This window comes from Pongo abelii, chromosome X (assembly GCF_028885655.2).
Source record: "Pongo abelii isolate AG06213 chromosome X, NHGRI_mPonAbe1-v2.0_pri, whole genome shotgun sequence".
Taxonomy (NCBI): Eukaryota; Metazoa; Chordata; class Mammalia; order Primates; family Hominidae; genus Pongo; species Pongo abelii.
In genome coordinates, this window is record NC_072008.2 from 159,900,153 (window position 1) to 159,922,557 (window position 22,405).

The 22,405-nt window shown below is 49.0% G+C and overlaps 1 protein-coding gene and 1 non-coding gene across 2 annotated transcripts; both read left to right on the top strand.

Moving 5' to 3' along the window:
- Positions 1–4,994: 4,994 nt before the first annotated feature.
- ZNF275 (zinc finger protein 275) lies at positions 4,995–17,755 on the top strand. The gene is given in 6 exon segments (XM_054544201.2): positions 4,995–5,055; positions 8,869–8,892; positions 8,895–8,959; positions 9,417–9,525; positions 10,267–10,368; positions 11,566–17,755. Coding segments are annotated over 6 exon segments (1,518 nt in total). The 3' UTR covers positions 12,723–17,755.
- LOC112131191 (small nucleolar RNA U13) lies at positions 16,304–16,407 on the top strand. The gene has a single exon (XR_002913325.1). It is a non-coding gene; the product is annotated as a small nucleolar RNA U13 (small nucleolar RNA).
- Positions 17,756–22,405: the final 4,650 nt, after the last annotated feature.

A 22,405-nucleotide genomic window follows, 5' to 3' on the forward strand; every position in this document is an offset into this window, starting at 1 on the left:
CTAAAGTGCAGAGGCCTGCTCTGTTCTTTGGGGTCGCTAGGAGATGGGAACCGCTCAGGGCCTGAGAGAAAGGACCCCTGCCCCTAGCGCCTAGGGGCCCGATCTGGAGGGGGCATTGTAGGGGTGGGGGTTAAAGGACTTTTCCCTGGTCTAGGGGAGGGGCTGAGCCGCAGTCTGGGAGCTGGGAGGGTGGGCCAGGTGGGAACAGTTCCCGCTGGGGAGTCCCTCCTTTCCTTTTGAGTGGGGCGGGGGAGGGTTGCGGTTAAGCCTCAGCTTGGCGGGGAGAATGGGGGCAGGTAAGTAGCCTAGAGAGAGAGCTGTGGAGAGGCAGGGGAAAGGGGGCGGTGAGCCGAGCTCAAGGCCCTCTGTCTGAACCAGTCTTTTTCTGTCGCCCTGCTGGGGGCCGCCATCTCCCACTTCAGTGCCCCCGCCCCCTTAAACTCCTTTGCTGGCTCCTCCAGTCTATATTTGGGTGATTAATTACATATCTTTTCCACACACCCCCCCCCACTCACCTGCCGCCCAAAGTCCATGGTCCCTTTAAAACAATCCCCTGCCCCCATTCGTGGCCCACTTCCCAGAGGTCCCACCCTGCCACCTTGTTCCAACTGAAGCCCTCCAGCCAGCCTTGGCGTAGCTGGGCATGCGGCCCCCTCCAGTCTCCTTGGTCAATGAAACATTTCCTCTTCAACCTCAGCCCGACATTTTTCCTTTACAAGAGAATTTCAGATGGGATTGCTGGAACAGCACCTCCCCTAGGTACTAATGCTGCCTCAGCCCCTCCCCACCCTCACCGTCCCCCCACCCCGCAACATTGGACCTTCAAGTAGAAGCCACTTGCACAGTGTCTGGCCCAGTTCAGTACATCCCCCCAAAATGTTACTAGGGGGATGTACTGAACTCGGTCAGACACTGGGTTTTATATATAGAACCCTATTGAGCAGTGATTTGTAGCCTTCTGTCTGTGAGGGACCCCTTGGAAATCTACTAGAACATGTGAATTCTCTTCTAACCATCAGCACAGACTCAGAGATAGTGGGCTCCCATTTCAGCAGGTTCCTGGGCAGGAATCCTGTCAGTGACAGAGATTCTGAGAGTTGGAGAATCCGGGAACCTCCAGATTCTAGACAGGCCCAGTGTTAAGGAGGTGCAGCTCTGCATCATAATCTCCTAGGGTGCTTGTTGAAAAATGCAGACTCTTTGGTCTCTCCCAAACCTGCGACACTCCCACATGAGTTCTTAGTGAACTCCACACCAACTTTCTCACCCAGTGATCCAGCCCTTACCCAAACCTGCCTGGGCTCCTTGGATGGCCCTGGGCCCTTTGCAATTTGCATAGCATCCCACGCCACCCCCAATTTCAAATCCTTTGTATCCAGGCGGTGTTACCTGAAGGAAGCTATACTTACAATTTATTTCGATTTTTAGTAAGATGCCATGAATCTTCTTGGGGAAATGGGAACACAAAGCTTTCCTCAATTAAGTACAACAAACACTACAAAATCCCCTTCTGGTCTACCTTCTGGCTTTTTATAGAAAGGAAATAAGATAGAAACCCAAACAGAAAGAGACAGGTGCCCAGGCAAAGTGAGAGGAAACAGATGCCTTCCCACCCACACATACAGAAAAAGGCACACACAGACACAAATACCCCAAGAGAGAGAGACTTTCCTGGTGAGACGCCCTCTCTTTAGGCCCTTCAGGATTCTGCTACTTCGAGTAGCAGCCTGTTTGCTGCTTTGGGACGGGACGGGGTGGGCCTACATGGGGCCTTCACTTCCGCCTCCTGGCCTGTCAGGTGGAAAGAACATGAAGGCCAGGCTCAGTGTGGCCCAGGGCTTGGCTCAAGGGTTGCATCCTAGCCTGGCTGGGATGGATCCAGATCGTGGCAGTATATATTCAGTTGAACCCTGTATCTGGCCCAGTTCAGTACATCCCCCAAAATGTGGGGGACAGTTTCCTGGGAGGTGCACACAGGTCTGCTTCTGTTCACCTGAATTATTGCAATCCAACAGGTGGGGCCTTACCTGCCAGGCTGATCCCTTGGAGTAGTTCTGAGGCATGATGAGTCATCCGTGTGTGTCTCTTTTGGGTAAGTCTGGGTGTTTATGCATGGTGTCTGCTGGCCTTGATGCTGGGCATGCTATCAGAAGACCCTATAGGTGGGGTTACAACATGGTGAGGAGTATCATTTTGGTTCCAGAAGCACTTATATTTTCATCCGTGCCAGTGTTGCTGAACTGTCTTTGCCCAGAGACAGTTCTCTCAATCCAAGCAACACAACTCACAGGAGAAAAGATATTCAGGAAAGAGAATGTGGAGTCTAATCTCCCTTTTGGATGGGAGAGGGAGCTGAAGGCATCCATCTGAATTGGATCTCTCGTGAGTGGAAACCTTTGAAGACACCCGTTGCTCTGGCCTAGAACTGAACAGAACACAAGCCACCTGTTGTCTTCTGGGTAAACTCAAGCTTTAGGGCCTGAGGACATTCTGCTCCAGGTCTTTATTTAGATGCTTCAGAGAGTCCAGGTGTTTCTGGCACCCCTTGGAAGCTTCTGGAACCTTCCAGAGGAGCCTTATTTGGGTGGCCTTGCTGCCTTTCCCCTGCCCAGGGAAGGACAGCGCACCTGTTAGAGAATGTTGCTTGGCTATTTGTGCGATAAAATCAGTTGAACGCTGGTCTTTAGGCTCAGAAGCTACCGTTAGCCAGTAGCCAAACATCCAGCAGTGAGGCAGGGATGTCCTTAATCCAAAGGCAACCAGAAAACATCTCATTATTACTACATTTTGTGACGTGGGTTGTTTTTTGTCTCTGTTGAGTTCAACTCTTCATTTCTGTTCTTCCACATCAAAGTGGAATGATTATTTTGAGTCTCTTAGTATTTTCTGCTTCCATGCCGTAAATTTGATTTAAATAAGTCGGTTAAAATTTACATCGTGATCTAAAGCACGTTAGCAGGAAGATTTGTTCACTCACTGAGCTCTCATGTTTTTCAAATGATCATTGACATCACTATTTTCCATTTATTCTAGTAGATGTTTGTTAAACAGCTGCAGTGTAATGGCGCTTGCCTAGGTCCAGTGTGCAATTCACAGCTGACCTTGTCGGGGCCTTTGCTGGGAGTTTATAGTCTTTAGACTATCTTCAGATCCCATTGAAAGAAGGAGAGTAATACCACTTACGTTAAGGGTTGGAAATGTGTTTTCCCACAGTATTTTTTTGAGCTTTCATATTTCCCAGTTGTATGTAGGAGTGCACCCTATGAGATTCAGGACATGCTTTTGTGCTGTGAGTGAAAGTGCCTTACTTCAAGGTCAGCATTACCCTGTGTGTCCATTGGGTGTGCATTACAATGATTTGCATGTTCTGTCTGGAATTCCTTCGACCTTGATTCCCCAAGATCCACTGTCAGAAGGCAGTGGACACCTGTGTTTGTCACTTTTGTCACAGCATCCAGCTTCTTTTCCTGATTAGTTCCACCATTTTAAAATAGAAGAGTTGTGCAACATGTACCCTAAATGATCTGATTGTCTCTAGGATTGATGATAATTTTATTTTGAACTGCAGTAGGGATTAATGTGTTATCTTTTTTTAATGATCTTCCTTTGCTTCTCATGCAGCTCTTTTACGTGATATACTTGATTGATTAATTATGCAGAGTTTCGTTTCCTTTTGTGGAAGCAGGGCCCACTTCTTTCCTCCCATTTTTATGAGTACCTTTTAAATGATCTCCATGTCCAGGGGCTCTGTCACTGTGGGTGGTGATCACGCAGCCACTGAGAGCTAAAGTACTCTCAGGCTAAGTCCCCTGCGTGAGCTGCTACAGGAAGGGGCACTCCTGTTGCTGCACAGGAAAGGATTATTAACAATTCATTTGGGGGTTGTGGCTCCAGGATTTCAACAGTTAATCATGCCAATTAAGTAAAAACACTTCAGTAGGATTTGCCCAATTAAATTGAACACTTCAGGAGGATTCACTCAATTAAATGTGGGTGGCTTGGGAGGACTGTGTGTGTGTGTGTGTGTGTAAGAGACAGAGAGAGATGAAGAAAGAGAGAGAGGAATGACATGTCTCGTGCAGTGAGGTCATGTTAACAGGATGGTTTAAAGGCAGCAGCCAGACACCCATATATACCATTAGGCCTAGATGACACTAAGCCTCACCCGCACCTGTAGTCAGCATTTGGAGGTTGAGGTGGGAAGATGGCTTGAGCCCAGAAGTTCGAGACAGTCTAGGCAGCACAGTGAGACTCCATCTCTACAATTTTTTTTTTTAATTTAAAAAATTAGCTGGGCATGGTGGCACGCAGCTGTAGTCCCAGCTACTCAGGAGGCTGAGGCAGGAGGGTCACTTGAGCTTGGGAGGTTGAGGATGCAGTGAACTGTGATGGCACCACTACACTCCAGCCTGGGTGACAGAGTGAGACCCTGTCTCAGAAAAATAAAAATAGAGTTGAGGCCCGAATTCTCAGAAGGAGCCATCCATGAGAAGCCCATGGTACTCTCAGCAGTTTCAGAGGCCTTGAAGGCCACAGTCTTGGCCTATCGAGGACTGAATGAAGGCCAGTGTGTCTGGATGTCACTGCGAAGTGGCAGGGCAAGATAAGGAATTGGGGGGCTGGGCCAGGGCGTTGTCAGAAGGCTAAGTTCTTAGGTCTCTGGCCTGAGGTCAGCGAGAAGAGGTCACTAACAGGTCCTCTTTCTCAAAAGGTGTATCCACAATATCCCCCTCTACATTCCATTTGGCAGCCAAACGTCAATGTCAATTGGAAGTGAATTTTTTTAAATGAATTGTGTAAGTAATTCATGACCAGTTCATTTTGTACTGGAAGCCAAAGTCAAATCAGACATCGAATGCATACCAGAGGAATCCAACGGACCAGCAGGGCCCTGCCCAGGTGACAGTGGGACAGAGAGGGTGTGGCTGCTGAGCACCTGAGGATGAACACGATCTCATACTGGGGAAGCCCCTGTGCCAGACAGCCAGTTAAAGATGGAAATGGGGCTGCCTTGGACTCTGGGGCTAGATGAGGCCTTCTGCCTGCACTTCTTAGGTGCTGATAGCTTGCAGGGAGGAGCCCAGGAAGTCACAACCCCATGGGCCTGTCTCTAGGCTTTCTGGTCATTGCCCTTCATGGACCGCCCACAAATTCCTGCCAGCCCTTCTCCCCTGCACTTGGCTTGCTGTGTAGGGATCCCAGGAAATGCTGGGTTTTTTACCCAAGCGGAAGGGCTGCTCCCCATTGACTCCTTGGCCTCAGCCCTTGGCTTCTCACATGCTGAGCAGCTTTCTTACTCAAAGTCTTTTAAAACCAAAATATTTTACAATTGTTATGCTTTTCTGATACCAACAAAATTCAGCTTGGTTACTAAAAATTCTCACATTACAGAAAAAGAAAGCAGATCTTTCTAGACCTTGACTCTCCCCAACTCCAACCTCATGTGGTCACATACACATTAGAGATGTGCTTATTCTAGCTACAAGTCACTCTCACTTTTTTCCTTTTTTCTCCTAAAATGCAAATATATACTTAGCCATCTCCTCCCCTTCCCTTACCCTCTTTAGGTTTTCAAGGGAGAAGTAACTATGTCTGCCTGTATCATCTACAAAGGATTCACATTTTTGTCATCTGCAGCACATCATCCTACGTTGGCACCTGTTGATTTTATATTGAAACCCTCCAGTTTTCTTCCTGCTGAGTTCTAGGACTCTGGTAGTGTCTCCAGAGCTCTTAGCCACATCTGTCATTCATTCTTTCCCCCACTTTTTTATGACATTGGGATTTTTTAGACTCTTTCTGTTGGTTATAGTATCATGTTTTCCATTCTCCATCCATTTACTTTTAACTTATCCGTGTCTTTATATTTAAAGTTTCTTGTAGACAGTATGTCTTGTTTTTATTACAGCCTGACAATCTCTGCCTTTTGATCCAAGTGTTTAGTCCATTTACACTTACCTTAACTATCCACGTGGTTGGGTTTAAGTTTGCCATCTTGCTATTTGTTTTTATTTGCCTCTTCCATTCTTTTTTCCCCTCTTTTTCTTTACCTTTCTTCTTTTAGATTATTTTTAGTACATATTTGATCTCTGCTGTTGGCTTATTAGCATGTATCAGAGTCTTGGAGGACTTGCCAGAACACGCAATCATATGTTTTACTTTTGATGTTATAAACCCCACACTAGCTTTTTATTATTTTTGCTTTAAATGATTGATTAATTTTTTTAAAAGATTTAAAAGTGAGGTGGGTAAAAGCATTGTATATTTCCCCACATATTTACATTCCTGGTGTTCTTCATGCCTTTGTGTAGATGCATCTTTCCACCTACTATCATTTTCCTTCAACCCGAAAGATTTCCTTTAGTATTTCCTATAATAGAGATCTGCTGGTGATGAATTCTCTTAGCTTTTATCTGAAAACAAACTTTATTTTGCCTTCATTTTGGAAGGAAATTTTCCTTGAATATAGAATTCTAAGTTGACAGTTTTGTTTTTCTTTTAGCACTTTAAAAATGTCATGCACTGGTTTTCTGACTTGCACATTCTCTGATAATAAGTTAGTAATTACTCTTTGCTCCTCTCCACACAGCAACATCATTTCTTTCCTCTGGCTATTTGAAGACTTTCTCTTTATCACTGGTTTTTCAGCAGTCTGATTATTATGGGTCTTTTAAAGTCTTGCTAGGGGTTGATTGACTTTCTTGGATGTGTGAGCTTATAGTTTTCATCAAATTTGGAAAACTGCCCTGCCATTATTTCTTCCACTGTATTTTTTATCCCTCCCCCCACTTTTCCTCACCTTCTCAGGTTCCAGTTATATAGGTGTTAGACCACTTTCTCTTACCCCAGGTCATTGAGATGCTGTTTGTTTTTAAAAACTCTTTTTCTCTCTGAGCTTCATTTGAGATCATTTCTATTGCTATGTCATCAAGTTCTCTAATTTTTTTTGTGTGGTATCTAATCTGCTGTTAATCACATCTAGTAAAATTTTCACTTTAAATATTATAGTTCTCACCTCCAGAAGTTCCATTTGGTTCTTTTTATATCTTCTGTTTCTCTCACTATATTACTGTTTTTCTTTTAATGCTTGTACATCATTAAACTCGCTGTTATCCTTGTCTGTGAGTCGTCACTGGTCATTTCTGTGTGTTTTTATTAACTGATTATTCTCCTTGTCCTGGCCACATTTCTGTGCTTCTTGGCATTTCAGTAACTTCTGATTGGATGTTGGGTATTATAAAGATTATATTATTGAGTGTCTGGATTTGGGGTGGTAGTTACTTGTGGATCAGTATGATCCCTTTGAGGCCTATTTTTAAGCTTTCTTTGAGACAGGTCTTGTGTAGCTTTGGCTCTAGGAATAGATCAGCCCTACTACTAAGGCCTCTGGATTCTTTACCGCATGTCCCAGGTGATCACAGAGGACTCTCTATACTGGTTGGTCAGACCTTGAAGGTCTCCCTACCTTTGTGTGTCCTGAGAATTGTTCAGCTTACAGCTTCCTGGTCACCCTTTTCTTGGGCTTTTGGAGTTTCACTCTATGCATGCATGGCCTAGTAGTCAGGAAAGACTCAAGGGGAGGCTTATACAGATTTTTTGAAGCTCTTTTTACTGCATAACTAACTCCTTTCTGGAACTCTGCTCTGCAACTTCCAGCTGCCTCAGCTGCTCTGAATGCTGGCCTGTGTCTCCTCAACTTGGCGAAGCCACTAAGCTCTATTTGGTTCTCGCCCACCCCAGCACACAGTCTCGATCTGGAAATTGCCTCCAGGCAGAGAGCTGGGGCAATGATAGGGCTCCCGTCATCTGTTTCTCTTCTCTTGGGGATCATGATTCTGTGCTTCCTGCTGTCCAGTGTCCGAAAACTTGTTTCACATATATTTTCTCCATTTTTTTCTACTTATTTATGGCAGGATGTGAAATCTGTTCCTTGTTACTCCATTGCAGCCAAACGTGGAAGTTTCTGTCCATTCTTTTTAACATAACATCTTTAATTTTATATAAGAGTCTTTCTGGAGTAGCTGGATTTTGTGGGCCTTGAGCCAGTGTAAAAAGCCTTCCTTTTCACTGAATTATGAGTTGAATTGAATTGAATTGTCATCACAACAGGAACTGTGTAGCTGTTTCTTAGAATTCACTGAAGTGGGAGGCCTGTGAGGCATGGATGTCGGTGGTTGAATCTTTCACATATTTTGCAATTTGGAAGAAGAAGATAATTTGTACAAATCATTCAGCTCTTTTACTTAACAGTTTAGTGTTTGAAGATCTTTTCTTTGAGGCTTATTTTTCCAGCTGTTTTGTTCCACTTTTCATTTGGTTGAACACATTAGAGAACTGCTGTCATGTGTACCTGTCTCGCTGTCACCGGGCTCCTTGTGTCAGTGGCCTGTGGCTTTTAAGGGCCTCACTGCTGGTCTAGAAGCCCCCATTCCTGCTCTCTTCCCTCCGGCATCTTGATCCGGTTTTTTGTTGCCTCTACAAAGTTGGAAAGGGTCTCTCATTTCCTGGTTATTTCTTCTGATGACCTTGGTGTGCCTCCTTCCTGTACAGCATCAGCATGGACTTCTAGGCTTGCCAGTCTCCCGGCCCTTGGCTCTCTGTCTAGGTCTGTCTTCTCCTAGCTGTGCCTGGGCTGGCATCTGCTGGTCTTGTCTTGGCTCCCTCTGGCCTGCCTCTGTTCATTCTTTGCCAGGCTACTTTCCCCATTGTTCAAGGTGTGTTTTCTCAGGCATCTCCGTGCCCTGGCTCGTCATTCAGCCAGCATGTGAGAGAAGACTCAACAAGATGAGAAACCAAGGAAGAGGAAATCACCAGTCTCTTCCCAGGGACAGGGCTGTCGTCACTCATGGCCTTTTTCACTTTCTTTAGTTCCACCTACTCCCCAAGGTCTTACCCTCCCCAGGATGGAGCCCCAGGAAACCAGGTCCTGGCAGTCCCTCTTGAGATGCCAGAGGCCCAGGTGAGCTGTGCTTCCCTCTGCCTTGCTTGGGATTCTCTCACCGCTCCCTGAATCTGGCCTCAGCCTCTGTCTCTTGCCCCAGCATGACACACAGCAGGGTATGAACCCCAGCTGCTGCCTTCCTGCCCTCCCTCTGCTTCTCTTCTGGAGGCTACCAAGGATTGGATATCCACTGGGCTTGGAGTTCCAATCATCCAGGTGGGGAAGCTGAGTTTCCATCCAGGAAAGTGATTGAATGGAGGTCCCTTGGAAAGACGAGAGGCCAGGTCCATGGCCCAGGGATCCTAGCGCTTGATCAGGTTCTCTTTTCAGGACTAACTGGAGCTGTGGTTAGGCCTCCATGTTAGCAACAGACACCCACTCCAGACCCTCACCTCTTGTCCCTGGCATTACTGGCGCTGCCCTTGCTCATTCTAAAATAGATGGAAAGACTGATTAGCCCTGGGAATTCTTTCAGGATTTGGTGACATTTGATGATGTGGCATGGTACCTCACCACAAGGGAGTGGTTTAAGCTGGACCCTGAACAGAGGGCACTGGAATATTATGGGAACGTGACCTCTGTGGGTAAGGATGTCCCAGCCCTTCCTCAAATTCACCACCTTCTTGGAGTGGGGCAGGGGGCACGTGGCTACCCCCACAGAAGCTCACCTTCTCCTTGGGTTGTGGGGAAACACAATGGGTCTGCCACACCTGATATGTCAAAGTAGTATGAGCTCCCCCAACTCCTCTTGGCATAGAAAGAACCCCTCTCAGTCTTTTATTGGGAAAGAAATTAGAACACTGCCACTGCAATGTAGAATGCCCTTTTCATTTTAATGCACAAATTATGCAAATTGCATGGCCATTTGGTTTGAGTTTATTTATGAGAAAGGTTGACGTGATCAAGATCTTGTTCACCCATTAGGGGTCTGCATGTGTGCAGTGGGGAGGAGGTTTTAGGAGGAGAGACTGTTGGGAGTCAGATTTGGGAGCTGTGGAAGTCCACGTGTCTGGGAAGAGCATGAAGTTAAATGTGTGAGCTCTGAGTGGGCGGACAGGGAGAAGGCAGGGTGAGGATCACCTCCTCAGGGTGGCCACTTGATACTCCACAGAGCCTCCCCCAGGTGGGCCCAGAGCCTGCCTTCCTCAAGCTCCTGGAAGGAGCCTGACCTTGGGAAACACCTTTGAACTGAATGAATGACTTGCCTAAAGCCTGGTCTTTGAAGATTGAAGGGGGTTCCCCTTCAAAGGCCTTGCCTGTGTTCCTCCACTATTCTCATGTCATCTCTGGCTGTCGCCGTAACCAATCTCCTTTCCCATGAGCAGGTGTTCCTGTTTTGAATCCTGCCTTGGTCCCTCACCTGGCACAAGGACAAGTGCTATTGGTATCAGACCCATTGCCCAACACTGACCCCGCTAAGTACTCTGGTGAGTGAAAAAGAAATGTGAGGAAATTGGGGGAGACCCAACCAAGCTGCTATGGGGCTTGGGTTAGGGTTGGAGGGCCCAGCTGAGCTGTTAGGCTTCAGGTTAGGGTTGGGGGTCCCAGCTGAGCTCTTGGGGTTGAGGTTAGGGTTTGAGGGCCCTGCTGAGCTCTTGGGCTTGAGGTTAGGGTTGAGAGAAACAGCTGAGCTCTCAGGGGTTTGGGTTAGGGTTGGGGGCCCAGCTGAGCTTTTGGGGTTGAGGTTAGGGTTGAGAGGATCAGCTGGCCTCTTGGAGGTTTTGAGTTAGAGTTGGGGGGTTCCAGCTGAGCTCTTGGGTTCGGGTTAGGGTTGAAGGACCCAGCTGAGCTCTTGGGGTTGAGGTTAGGGTTAGGGGGTCCAGCTGAACTTTTGAGGTTGAGGTTAGGAGTAGAGGGGCCCATTTGAGCTCCTGGGGTTGAGGTTAGGATTGAGAGGATCAGCTGGGCTCTCTGGGCATTCGGGTTAAAGTTAGGACCCCAGCTGAGCTCTTGGGGTTGAGGTTAAGTTTGGGAGCCCTGCTGAGTTCTTGGAGTTGAAGTTAGGATTGGGGGGCCCAGCTGAGCTCTTGGAGTTGAAGTTAAGGTTGGGAGGGCTCAGTTGAGCTTTTGGGGTTCTGGTTAGGGCTTGGGGCCCCAGCTGAGCTCTTGATGGTGAGGTTAGGGTTGAGAGGATCAGCAGGGCCCTTTGGAGATTCGGGTTATGTTTGGAGATCCCAGCTGAGCTCTTGGAGTTAAAGTTAGGGTTGGGGGTCCCAGCTGAGCTTTTGGGGTTCTAGTTAGGGTTTGGGGCCCCAGCTGAGCTCTTGACGGTGAGGTTAGGTTGAGGATCAGCAGGGCCCTTTGGAGATTCAAGTTATGTTTGGGGATCCCAGCTGAGCTCTTGGGGTTGAGGTTAGGGTTGGGGGTCCCAGCTGAGCCTTTGGGGATGTGTATGGCTGCTCTCTGGTCACAGAAGGGGTGACCTCCTCAGCACCACTGGGGTAGAGAGTGTCCAGAATGAGGTCCCTCTGCCCCTGGCTTCTGCAGTCCTTGCTTCTGGTGGCTTCCGGGCCCAGGCCCCGTGCTCAGTGGCTGTCTCAGAAAGAAAAAGATTCTTGACGAAGGAGAGGCCCTTCCCTCCTTCGTCCTCTGCAGACTACACTGCCTTGTGTTTATCGTTTCAGAAAGCACCTCCGCGACCCGACACCAGATGAAGGGGGAAGACGCCCAGCCACAGGAGATGGCATCCACAAGCTCCCCAAGGGCCAGTGGTCCCAGTCCTGAATTCAGACAGCACGGGGACTCTGACGGGAAGAGAGGGAGCCCACAGAATCTGCCCATAGAACATCATTTTGCTTGTAAAGAGTGTGGGGACACCTTTCGGCTTAAAGTCCTGCTTGTCCAGCACCAGAGAGTCCACAGTGAGGAGAAGGGCTGGGAATGTGGCGACTGTGGGAAGGTCTTTAGGGGGGTGGCGGAGTTTAATGAGCACAGGAAAAGCCACGTAGCTGCGGAGCCCCGGCCCGGCCCCAGTAGGGCCCTGGAGAACGCCGCAGAGAAGAGGGAGCAGATGGAGAGGGAGGCGAAGCCCTTCGAGTGCGAGGAGTGCGGAAAACGGTTTAAGAAGAATGCAGGCCTGAGTCAGCATCTGAGGGTCCACAGCAGAGAGAAGCCCTTTGATTGCGAGGAGTGCGGGCGGTCCTTCAAAGTCAACACCCACCTCTTCCGACATCAGAAACTTCACACTTCGGAAAAGCCTTTCGCCTGCAAGGCGTGCAGCAGGGATTTCCTGGATCGCCAGGAGCTTCTCAAGCACCAGCGCATGCACACTGGCCACCTGCCCTTCGACTGCGACGACTGCGGCAAGTCCTTCCGAGGGGTCAACGGGCTGGCCGAGCACCAGCGCATCCACAGTGGGGCCAAGCCATATGGGTGTCCCCACTGCGGCAAGCTCTTCCGAAGGAGCTCGGAGCTTACCAAGCACCGGCGGATCCACACGGGCGAGAAGCCCTACGCCTGCGGCCAATGCGGCAAGGCCTTCCGCCAGAGCTCCAGCCTCCTGGAGCACGCACGCATCCACAGTGGCGAGCGGCCCTACGCGTGCGGCGAGTGCGGCAAGGCCTTCCGCGGGCCCTCTGACCTCATCAAGCACCGGCGCATCCACAGCGGACTGAAACCCTATGAGTGCGACAAATGCGGCAAGGCCTTCCGCCGGAGCTCCGGCCTCAGTCGCCACCGGCGGATCCACAGCGGGGCGCGGCGCTGCGAATGCAGCCAGTGTGGCCGCGTGTTCAAGAGGCGCTCCGCACTGCAGAAGCATCAGCCAACCCACCACGAGTAGAAACGCCCCGTGGTCCCGCGGGACAGGGACGGAGTCCCCAGAGGGGATGGCAGAGTCAAAGGAGATGAACAGTTTTGTAGCGCTTATATATTTTGTCTTCCAAAAGGTTGAGACCGATTTATACTGCCACCAGCAATTTATAAGTGTTACGTTATGCCCATCAAGAGTAGCTTGTACCATTTAACTTAGTTTGGCTAGTTTAACTGGTAGGAAGTACCATCAAGGTATTTCAGTCCACATGCCTTGAATCCAAGAATGAGAGAGGACAAATCTGGATGTGGGGTAGGGAGGGGCTTAGAGGTCATCAACTCCAAGCTCCCCCCGCCCCAGAGAAACACACAGAGCTATTCCACGATGGCGTCCTTATAATGTGATCCCAGCTTTCCTGAAGAGAACGTTGCCCTCATGATTTTTGGCCTACTTGAATTTATAAATTTTTAGGGATGTAAATAGAACACTCAAATGTCTTAAAATATTTAATTTATTAATTTAGTTATACATACATACTGTAAATCACATATTATATAAAATAATATATTAATTTAGAAAATACCCCATTTTTGCCACCCTCCCTTTCACGAAATCATTTTACTCTGACTCCTCACCGTCTTCACCAACATGGGAACCCTGTTTGAGTCATCAGACAGTTTCAAGACACACCCAGTCACTTCCATCCGAGCTCTGCACGGTAGCTCAGTGACGATCCCTTCATGAGGCTCTCATTAGAAATTTTCTCCCAAGCCAGAAGACCATATTTGCAGAACATTAGGACGATTTCTCTTGTCGTTTTTTAATCTGTCCTGTGACTCTACAACATAACCACTTGAGGTCATACTTTTTCAAACAACCTTTAAACGTCTTTTCTTTTAAAGCACCCAAAATGTCATTGTGAGGCCAAACGCCTAGTAACAGTTACTGAATCTGGATTAAATGTATCTTTTTTTCTTAAACCATTTCAATTTGGTGTCCCCATACATATCCAAAACTAGCATCGATTGAGGTTGTTTTGAACTAATGGGTCTTGTCCTCAAGCAGCACTATTTTGTTCAAAATAAAATAGTTGAGAGCATGCCCCTAAGAAGAGATACATCTCAAGGACTCAAGTGCAGGGTGACGCCTCCTTTTGGAAACGAGCCTCTCCTGGTATCAGGCCTAGATGGTACTTCTCCAGCCTTCCGTTTCTTGCTCTATAAAATGGGGGTGATCACAGCACCTACCTCTGAAGGTTATCACGAGGACTGCCATCGTGCCTGCAGAGTGCCAGGACCACCAACCTGGCACGGAGGTACACACTCAGTGAAGGCCATCTGCTGTCATTGTCATAGTTATTGCCGTCATTCTGTGGCTTGTCAATTCCAGAACTGGGGATAGACCCCAGGCCTCCTGACCACCAGTCTCATCTTTCTCTTATGCGATGACTTAAATGCTGTTTCTGTTTTTTGCATGCAAATTGTCTGTTCATCTCCTTTGACTAGTTATCAACTTACCTTCGGATATATTAACTTTACGTAGCAGTTCTTTCTATATTGATGGTGATGTTCTCTTGTCCAATTTTATTGCTTTGCTCTTTGTAGCAGTTTTATTATGTTTTTGTTGTGAAAGCTTTTAATTTTTACATATCCAAGCATTCATTTTTTGTCTACTCAGTCATAACTTTCATTGCGTCTGTAGCTAGATATGATGACATTTTCTCTAGAATTTTAATTACAAACAAAAAGCTGCAACCCCTGCCCATCAGCAGGTGAGTACACCAGATGGGCAGGCTGGATGGAAATGGGCCAGAGAAGCAGGCTCTTTCTTCATCCGAGATGCAGACTCCGTGTCTATCTGTGGGCACCACTTGACTATCCAACCTGGCCACTGCGGCACACTGGAGATGCTCCCATCATAGATTAGCCAGAACTCTGTGACTGCTCATCAATATAGACCCCGCCAGCAGCAGCAGGGCTTGGCCTCACCTAGATCAATGGAGCGATCCAAACTTGGTCTGGGAGCAAGCAGCCCAGCCATCCTTTGAGCTCCTGGGAGCCTTGGCAATGCTCGGAGTGGATTCAGTGACTGAGCAGCAGATTCACCCAAGAAACATCTCCTTGGACACAAGAAGACTCGCCTAGACCACATCCTCCTTTCAGCCGGTGACTCTAGAACTAGAAAGAGATTGGTTCATAGGCTTCTGCTGTGGGCAGCTAGGAGAAAATTCACCCATGTGTTCTGGCATCACTTCCTATAGCCACACCTAAGCGAGGGCAACAGAGCAGAGGCTCGGAGAGAAACCCTGCCCCTCTGATGGCTTGCGCGTTATGCTGATAGAAGCTGGCAGCACTGCCCTGGGCTATGACTTGCAACAGCCATGCCCAGGAGGAGCACTAAAGCAAAGGTTTGGAGGGCAGTGGAACCCTTCTGAAAGCCTGTGTGGCATAGAAGTAGAAGCTGGTCCTCCTGGGTGTCAGCTACCATTTCCAGCGGGCTCCCCCAAGAGGAACAGCAGCAAGGGCTAGCGAGGAACCTGCCCCTCCAGTGGCCCACAGAAGCCACAGATAGAAGCCAGCCCCACCAGGGCTGTGCTGTGACTTCCCAGCAGCTGTGGCTGGGGACAGGGACACTAAGAGGGCCTGGCAAGGAAGTGTGCCCTTCTCGTGGGCCCACCAAGGCTGAGGCAGAGCTTCCTAGCAGACACAACTTGGAAGGGCTTCTGAGGCCCCCAACCTGGGAAGCAAGGTCCTACAATGACCCCTGTGACCTTGGCCAGAAGGTCCTCTCAAATGGACCCAGGCCACCACAGTGGCACTATGCGACATCTCCACCCTGACCCCCAGGCTGGAGAGGAGCCAAAAGCACTTGTTACATAGTGATTCCTTTTGCCCTGTGGGCCTCAGTTCTTGCAGTAGTTGTGAATCTGTGTCTGAAATCACTACTTTCTTCTCTGATCCGTTTTCTCTTTTCGAGTTGTTAGGATGTGTTTTGTACAGCTGTCATTTGATAAGGTTGACCTCTACCAGGGGCAAGTCTGGCACCTTTACCTAGAAGTACTCTGCCATGTCTTGCCCGTTCATTCATCGTTTGTTGGGTTTCATGAGGGATCCCATTGAAGTAGATCCCTTTTATGAAGGGATCCTATTGAATGCAGCATTAACTTAGAACGTAGCATAAAGTTGTCACTGCTCCCAGCTGGGATGTGGTGTCTTGGCATCCCTTCCTGCCGTCCTTGAGTCTTTCCCATCTTCAGTTCTATAATTTTCTCTCAAACAAATGCTCTTTTAGAGTTAACACTAAAGATCTGGTCTTTGCCATCAAGGTTGACAGAACAGCTGTTCATGGTGTTTGCAGTGAAACCCGTGTTCTCTTTCAATGCAGTCTGTGGCTTTAACGTGTGTCCTGTAATTTCGCCAAGTTCATTTCTCGCCTCTGGTAACTTGGGGGTGGATTTCCTTGGACTCTCTAGGTGTACTGCTATGTCAGATGCAAAATGTCACCCAGCTTCCTGTCACATATCCTTGTCTGTGCATTCACGCATCTACCTCATTCCGGTTTTCTTTCTAATCTCATGTATTCCTATTGCGAGGGAATGTGTTCTTTTCCCGATCCTTTTGTAGTTCATACACGTGACAATTGGGTTTCCACGCACGTGCGTGAGATGTGCCTCCTTCAAACCTTGTTACTATGTCGGCACATTACCCGCCTGGCATGGAAAAAGAAAAAAAAAAATGTGTTATTTTCCTACCATTTGAAAAAAGAAATCCTCCATTGCTTTTATTTGAGTTTTGAATACTTGTGAAAATTTTCAAAAGAAAGTAATTGTTTACCATTTTTGCTGCTTATTACAATGAGCTGTGTCCATTAGCTGTGTCACCCCACTCTTGCATTTCCAGAATAGTCCCTACCCGATTGCAGCGGGCATGTTTCTCGAGTGGTATTGCATTCCATGTGCTTGATTTTGTGCTAGAACTGGCACAGCGCCTGCCCTACCTGCAGCCCTGGGTTGTGGCCTAGTTGTGTACCATGTGATTTGCCACCCCCCTTCTAGGCCCTATTAATTCAGCCAGAACTGAACACCTGACCCAAGGGCAGCAAGCAATCATCAGAGCATAGAGCTGGCAGAACACGATGGACCACGGACACCACCAGGCCTTCCAGATCTGAAATGCAAACAAGGAAACAGAAGCTTCTAGGCATCAGAAGGTGTGGGGAGCAGCACAGTACTCAGAGGAGTGAGGAGCTTGGCGCCTGCTGGGAGGAAGGCCTGGCCATGGTATGTTCTTGGATTTCTGGCAGCAGCCCTCACTGGTCCACGTGCGTCCCCACTACAGACTCCTTGACTTGAGCCAGCTTGAGTGGGTCTCTACTCTTTTCTATTGTTTTGCCACTTGGCTGCTTCCTGGCCAAGTTGCACCTGACTGCGTGAATACCTGTTCAAACGTGTGTTCTCTGTTCTCTAAGATGGGTGAAAGTTGATGCCTTCTAGTCTCAGTGAATTTAACCTGTGATTTTATGTCTAGGTATATTGTTCCTTTACGGAACCCACCACGTGCGGGCCATAAAATGAGTGAAGTCACAGTGCACCCTGTTCTCTTATTTTTGAAGTGTTTCACGATTTCCAGCATGTCCATCAGATGGGGGGATTGCTAACTTCTCTCTTACTCATGTACTTACATTCTGTAGTTCTCATTGCATCACTTTGGATGTTTACTTTGAAAAGCAGAAACTGTCTCTTTAAACTTGGCCCTCAATGTCATTTGCGTATCTCTGAGAACAATAGCTATGTCCCACCCCAGTCTGTATTTCCGTTGGTTGTTGGCACTTTTTTCTCATTCCCCCCATCTCATTACCTTGTCTGTTTTCTGGCACTCACTATAATCAGTCTTGCACTAGAGCTGTTTGTGGACTTGGCTTCACCCCCTCCTCCTCAGCCCTCACCCACCCATTAAATTGTGAGCTCTTAGAAGACAGGGGTGGCCTTTCGTGTCTGATCCCCTACCAAATCTAGCACAGTGCCTTGCATCAAGTAGATTTCAATAAATATATGTTAAATGGCATTGGTCTTCCTTGACTTCTTTTGTCAAAGCTTCATTTACCACTTCCCTTGCTCCTTTCTCCATGCCATGGGGTTCTATACTTGTCCTTGCACTTGGAAACTGCCCCCTCCTGGGGTCCAGGTGCTGTTGTGGCCCCTGCTGGGAATGGTTATTCCAGTGCTTGCTGGGCACTTGGAGGGAAGAGGAAGCACCCTGATGGGGAGGCTGGTTTGCCTGGAACTCTGAGCTCTCCCTTGGCAGAAAGGGGTCTTTCACTCAGCCCCCCCTCACCGCAGCTAGGGCTCCCCAAATCGGAATTCCAGGTGGGAGCAGAAGACAAGGCCAGATCCTCAGCTCCTCCCTCAGGGACTGGGAATGGGATAACATGGCTTTGGGACTTGAGAATCATCGCTAGGCTGCGTAGGGTTGGGAGCAGGAGTTCAGTCCTCTTGGTGGCCTGTGGCTGGCCCTCTGCCTGGTGACCACTGCCTCAGAGAAGTCAGGGGCAGGAGCAGGCCCCAGTTTCCTGGCCCTTCTAAATGCCAACGGCTCAGCTGTGGAGGCAGCAGCCCAACGGCAGAAGGACATCCCATCCCTCGGGCTCCGGGATGCACGTCCCGATGGGAGCCAACAGGAGGAGACAACGTGACTCTCTCCACTGCCCCAGTCTCCCTGGCTTCTGGCAGGGGCCCATGCTCATCACAACTGTCGATTCTCCTACCCCAGGTGCAGCTCTGGGTGGGTGGAGCGATACCGCCCCCCTTGAGGGTTGCTTCCTACTTAGCAAGGCAGCCACCTCCCGGTGCATCCAACCCCAGCCAATGCCTGACCCGGCCTGGCCCAGCCCTTGCCGCTTGCAAGTCACTTAGTTGCTGGAAAAACATCATTATGTGCTTGTTACTGAGAATTCTACCTGTTTGTTTTTTCTTAAAATGTGTGCAAGCTGTTCTGACAAGCCTCAGATGTGCATGGGTCCATTTGGACAGTTGACACTGCACCCAAGGCAGGAGGGGACAGCATGGGGTTTTCTCTGGGGATCCTATAATCCCCTAGTGGAGGATTGAGAATATTCTCTCCTGCCTCTCTCGTAGTTCCCCTCAGCACTGTAGCTCTTCCAACACCACCCTCTGTAGAGCAAACAAGAAGGCATCTGAGGAAACGGGATGTGCCTTTTGGCTCTCCTCCCTGGTGGAACATTAAAAAATCCAAGATTAGTGGAAAGATCATGTGCTACACCCTAGAAGTCTCTTGCTGGCCTGAGATTCACAGTCCCAAAACCCTAATCTCTGGGCCAGTGTCTGCAGCCCTGATTCCTCTAGCCCAAATTCCCCATCACAGCTCTCTGCCCCAGCCTACCTCTCATTACAGGAAGGACACTGCATTTTAGCTTCCCCTCCCCAATACTCTCCCAGCCTATTTTCCTGAAGCTTCCAGAGCTGTGTCTTTGTCCACCCTCACTAGTCTCCAGTAGACGTGATGCACCTTCTGGGCTAAAATGCATTTCATTCAAAAGCTCCCTGCACAATAAAAAACATGGCCTCAAATTTTTTTCGGGCAAGATGTGTCAGAAAAACTCTCTGCTCTGTCATCCCTTTTCTGACCTTTATTCAACAAGTATTTATTGAGCACCTGCTCTGTGCTGGGCCCCAGAGATGTAAAAGCAAGTGACAAGGTCCCTGCCCTCAAGGACAGAGTGCCAGAGAGAAACAGACATGCAGCCAAAATGTCACCACAAGTGGGGCCTATGTAAATGTTCACCAAGCTGTGCTCCTGGGTAGGATTTGTGCACTTGAGTGGAGGCAGGTTACACAACAACTACCAAGCCAAATACATACAACATTAGTGGATAAATCCCCCCACTCCCTCCTCAGATGCTATGGGGTTTTATTAATACATTCCTCTCTGGCACCTCTCCATCCTTGCCCCAGCCCTGCTCCATCAGCCTCACTGGCATCCCTGCCTCTTTACCTTGCCTTGCCTTGCCTTTCTGGAACCAGTCCATGTTCCACTCTGCACCTGTTGACCTCTGGGGGAGGAAGGCAGCTCCAATGGGGTGATCCTCACCCGAGCCCAGCAGGCCCCACCGTGCTACAGAGAGTTCTTTACTGTAAGGTCGGCCTGTCACTTCAGCACTTTCAAAGGTGGGTGGGGCCGGCACCTCAGGGTGCTGTGAGCTGGCTGGGCTACATCACTCCTGGGATACTGTGCTGCTAATTCTCTGTCCATCCCAGTCCTCTGCCCCATCTCCTCCAACAAGCCAGCTTCCCCCACAAGTTTAAGTCTGTTCATCCCTTTCTTCCCTATCGTAAATTCTGCACTCCTGAGGTGTTTCCTCTGGGCCTCTACAGTCCAGGGGCTTCTGGCACCACCACCCCTTATTGAGCTGTTCGTCATTGGTGTCTACAGGTGTCTCCCTTCCCCCACAGAAGTCTCCTTCACCTTTGAACACCCACCTGCTGGATGCCACAGGGGTCCAGACAGAGAGGGCCCTAACCACACCCTGCCCCCAACCGGGAAGAGGCCCCTCCCTCCTCCCTGGGCTCCCTGTGCTGCCAGACCCTGACCCCACAGCCTGGGAGGGGCTGCAACCCCAGACTGGGAGCCCCCTAGGTAAGGTGGGGCAGATCTCCCTGGACCCCACTGGACACTGGGGCCCTGGATGAAGATGTCTTTGGAATTCATGAGAGGAATTGGCTCTCCCACCCAGGGCCATGTCCTTGGGGATGGGACAGGTGGGACAGAATGTAGCCTAAGCCTGGGCCTCCCCTCACCTCCTGCACCCCCAGATGGAAGTGGTGGAGATGATGGATCAGATCGTCTACTGGGTGTGGGAGGACTCGTCAGGACTGGGCCAGCCCCAGCTCCAGGGGGCCCCGGCCACAGAGCCCATGGCATTGTCCATGATGCTGCTGAACCTGGCAGAGCAGCTCAGGGAGGCAGACAAGGAACTGGCAGGCAAATACACAGAGCTGGGGAACTGGTGCACTTGGAGGATTCTGCAGCTCATGCAGGTTGGGGGGGCCTAGGGACCTGGGCAGCAGGGGGCCCTCCACTCCCCAACTCCCCAGGGTGTCCTCGGGCTTTACACACCTGGAGAGAGACATAGGGAGGTCCCCACCTGAGGAAGGTGGAGGGCTCAAGGGCTGGAGGGAGGGAGCGGAGCCCTAGGCAAGGCCTGACAGCAGGAGACCCTCCAGATCAAAGTCCCTCCCAGGCATGTGGGTGGCCACCACACAAAGGTGCTGACCTCCTGGTTGGAGGTGGCAGGTGAGTGGCAGGTGCCTGGAGAATGGGGATGGATGAGGCCTCCACCATGGCTCAGAAGGTCCCCAAGGTCAGGAGCTGCCAAATGGGAGGGGCCAAATGGTGGAGATTGGGGGTGTTGACCCTGAACCTCAAGAAGCCTCAGGGCACCAAGCCCACTTGAGAAGGGCAACAAATGCCAATGACCAAGGCCAAAGCCCAGATTTCACCATCGGGGAATGAACTTCCAAGATTCAGTAATAATTCTGAAATTTATCTCTGGTATGGTTTGGCTGTGTCCCCACCCAAATCTCGTCTTGAATTCCCACATGTTGTGGGAGGGACCCAGTGAGAGGTTCAATTCAATTATCATGGGGGCAGGTCTTTCCCATGCTGTTCTCAGGATAGTGAGTAAGTCTCACAAGATCTGATGGTTTTTAAAAGGGGCGTTTCCCCGCACAAGCTCTCTTCTCTTGTTTGCTGCCATGTGAGATGTGCCTTTCACATTCCACCACGATTGTGAGGCCTCCCCAGCCACGTGGAACTGTAAGTCCATTAAACCTCCTTCTTTTGTAAATTGCCCAGTCTTGGGAATGTCTTTATCGGCAGCATGAAAACAGACTAAAACAGTAAATTGGTGCCAGTAGAGTGGGGTACTGCTGAAAAGATACCCAAAAATGTGTATGGATGAAAAGTTAAATATTAAATTTGAACTCAATTGAACATGGACACAAACAATGGTCACCAAGTCCCGGAACAGGTTGTGTGAGCCCCTTGAGACGTTCATCCACTGCTGTGTCAGAGAAATCTCCATTTCAATCTATTCCTATACATTGAAAAACAACAGACAATCGCAAAAACAAGTTGACCTATTCGTGTTTCTTGAGCCCAGTTGTGAAGGGCCCTCGTGACTGGGCCTCATGCCAAACAACTCGTTACAAAAAGAGCTAGGGTCCCAGACTGCACCAAAGCTTCATGAGACCTCTCCTTGTCTGTGCACAGATGACTGGCCAACTCTGGAGCCCAGGATGTTGCTTCCCAGTCTGGTGGTGAATCCTCCACAATCTGGTGAGTGTAAATATATATATTCCCTTCTCCCCTTCCCATTGCAATTTGCTTATTGTATCAATCTGCTTATTATATCATTTGCTTATTATTATATCACTTGCTTATTATATCTGCATTGCCATTTACATGGGATAAAGGTTGTTTACCCTTAAAGGTATTGTGTGTGTATCTTTTCTTCTCCCCTCACGCATTTCCTGCACAGAAAAATGTGGAAGTGACTTTGGAACTGGGTAAAAGGCAGAGGTTGGATTCCAAATTTTGAAGGGCTCAGAAGAGGACAGAAAAATGTGGGAAAGTTTGAAACTCCCTAGAGACTTGTCGAATTGCTTTGATCAAAATGCTGGTAATTATTATATGAAC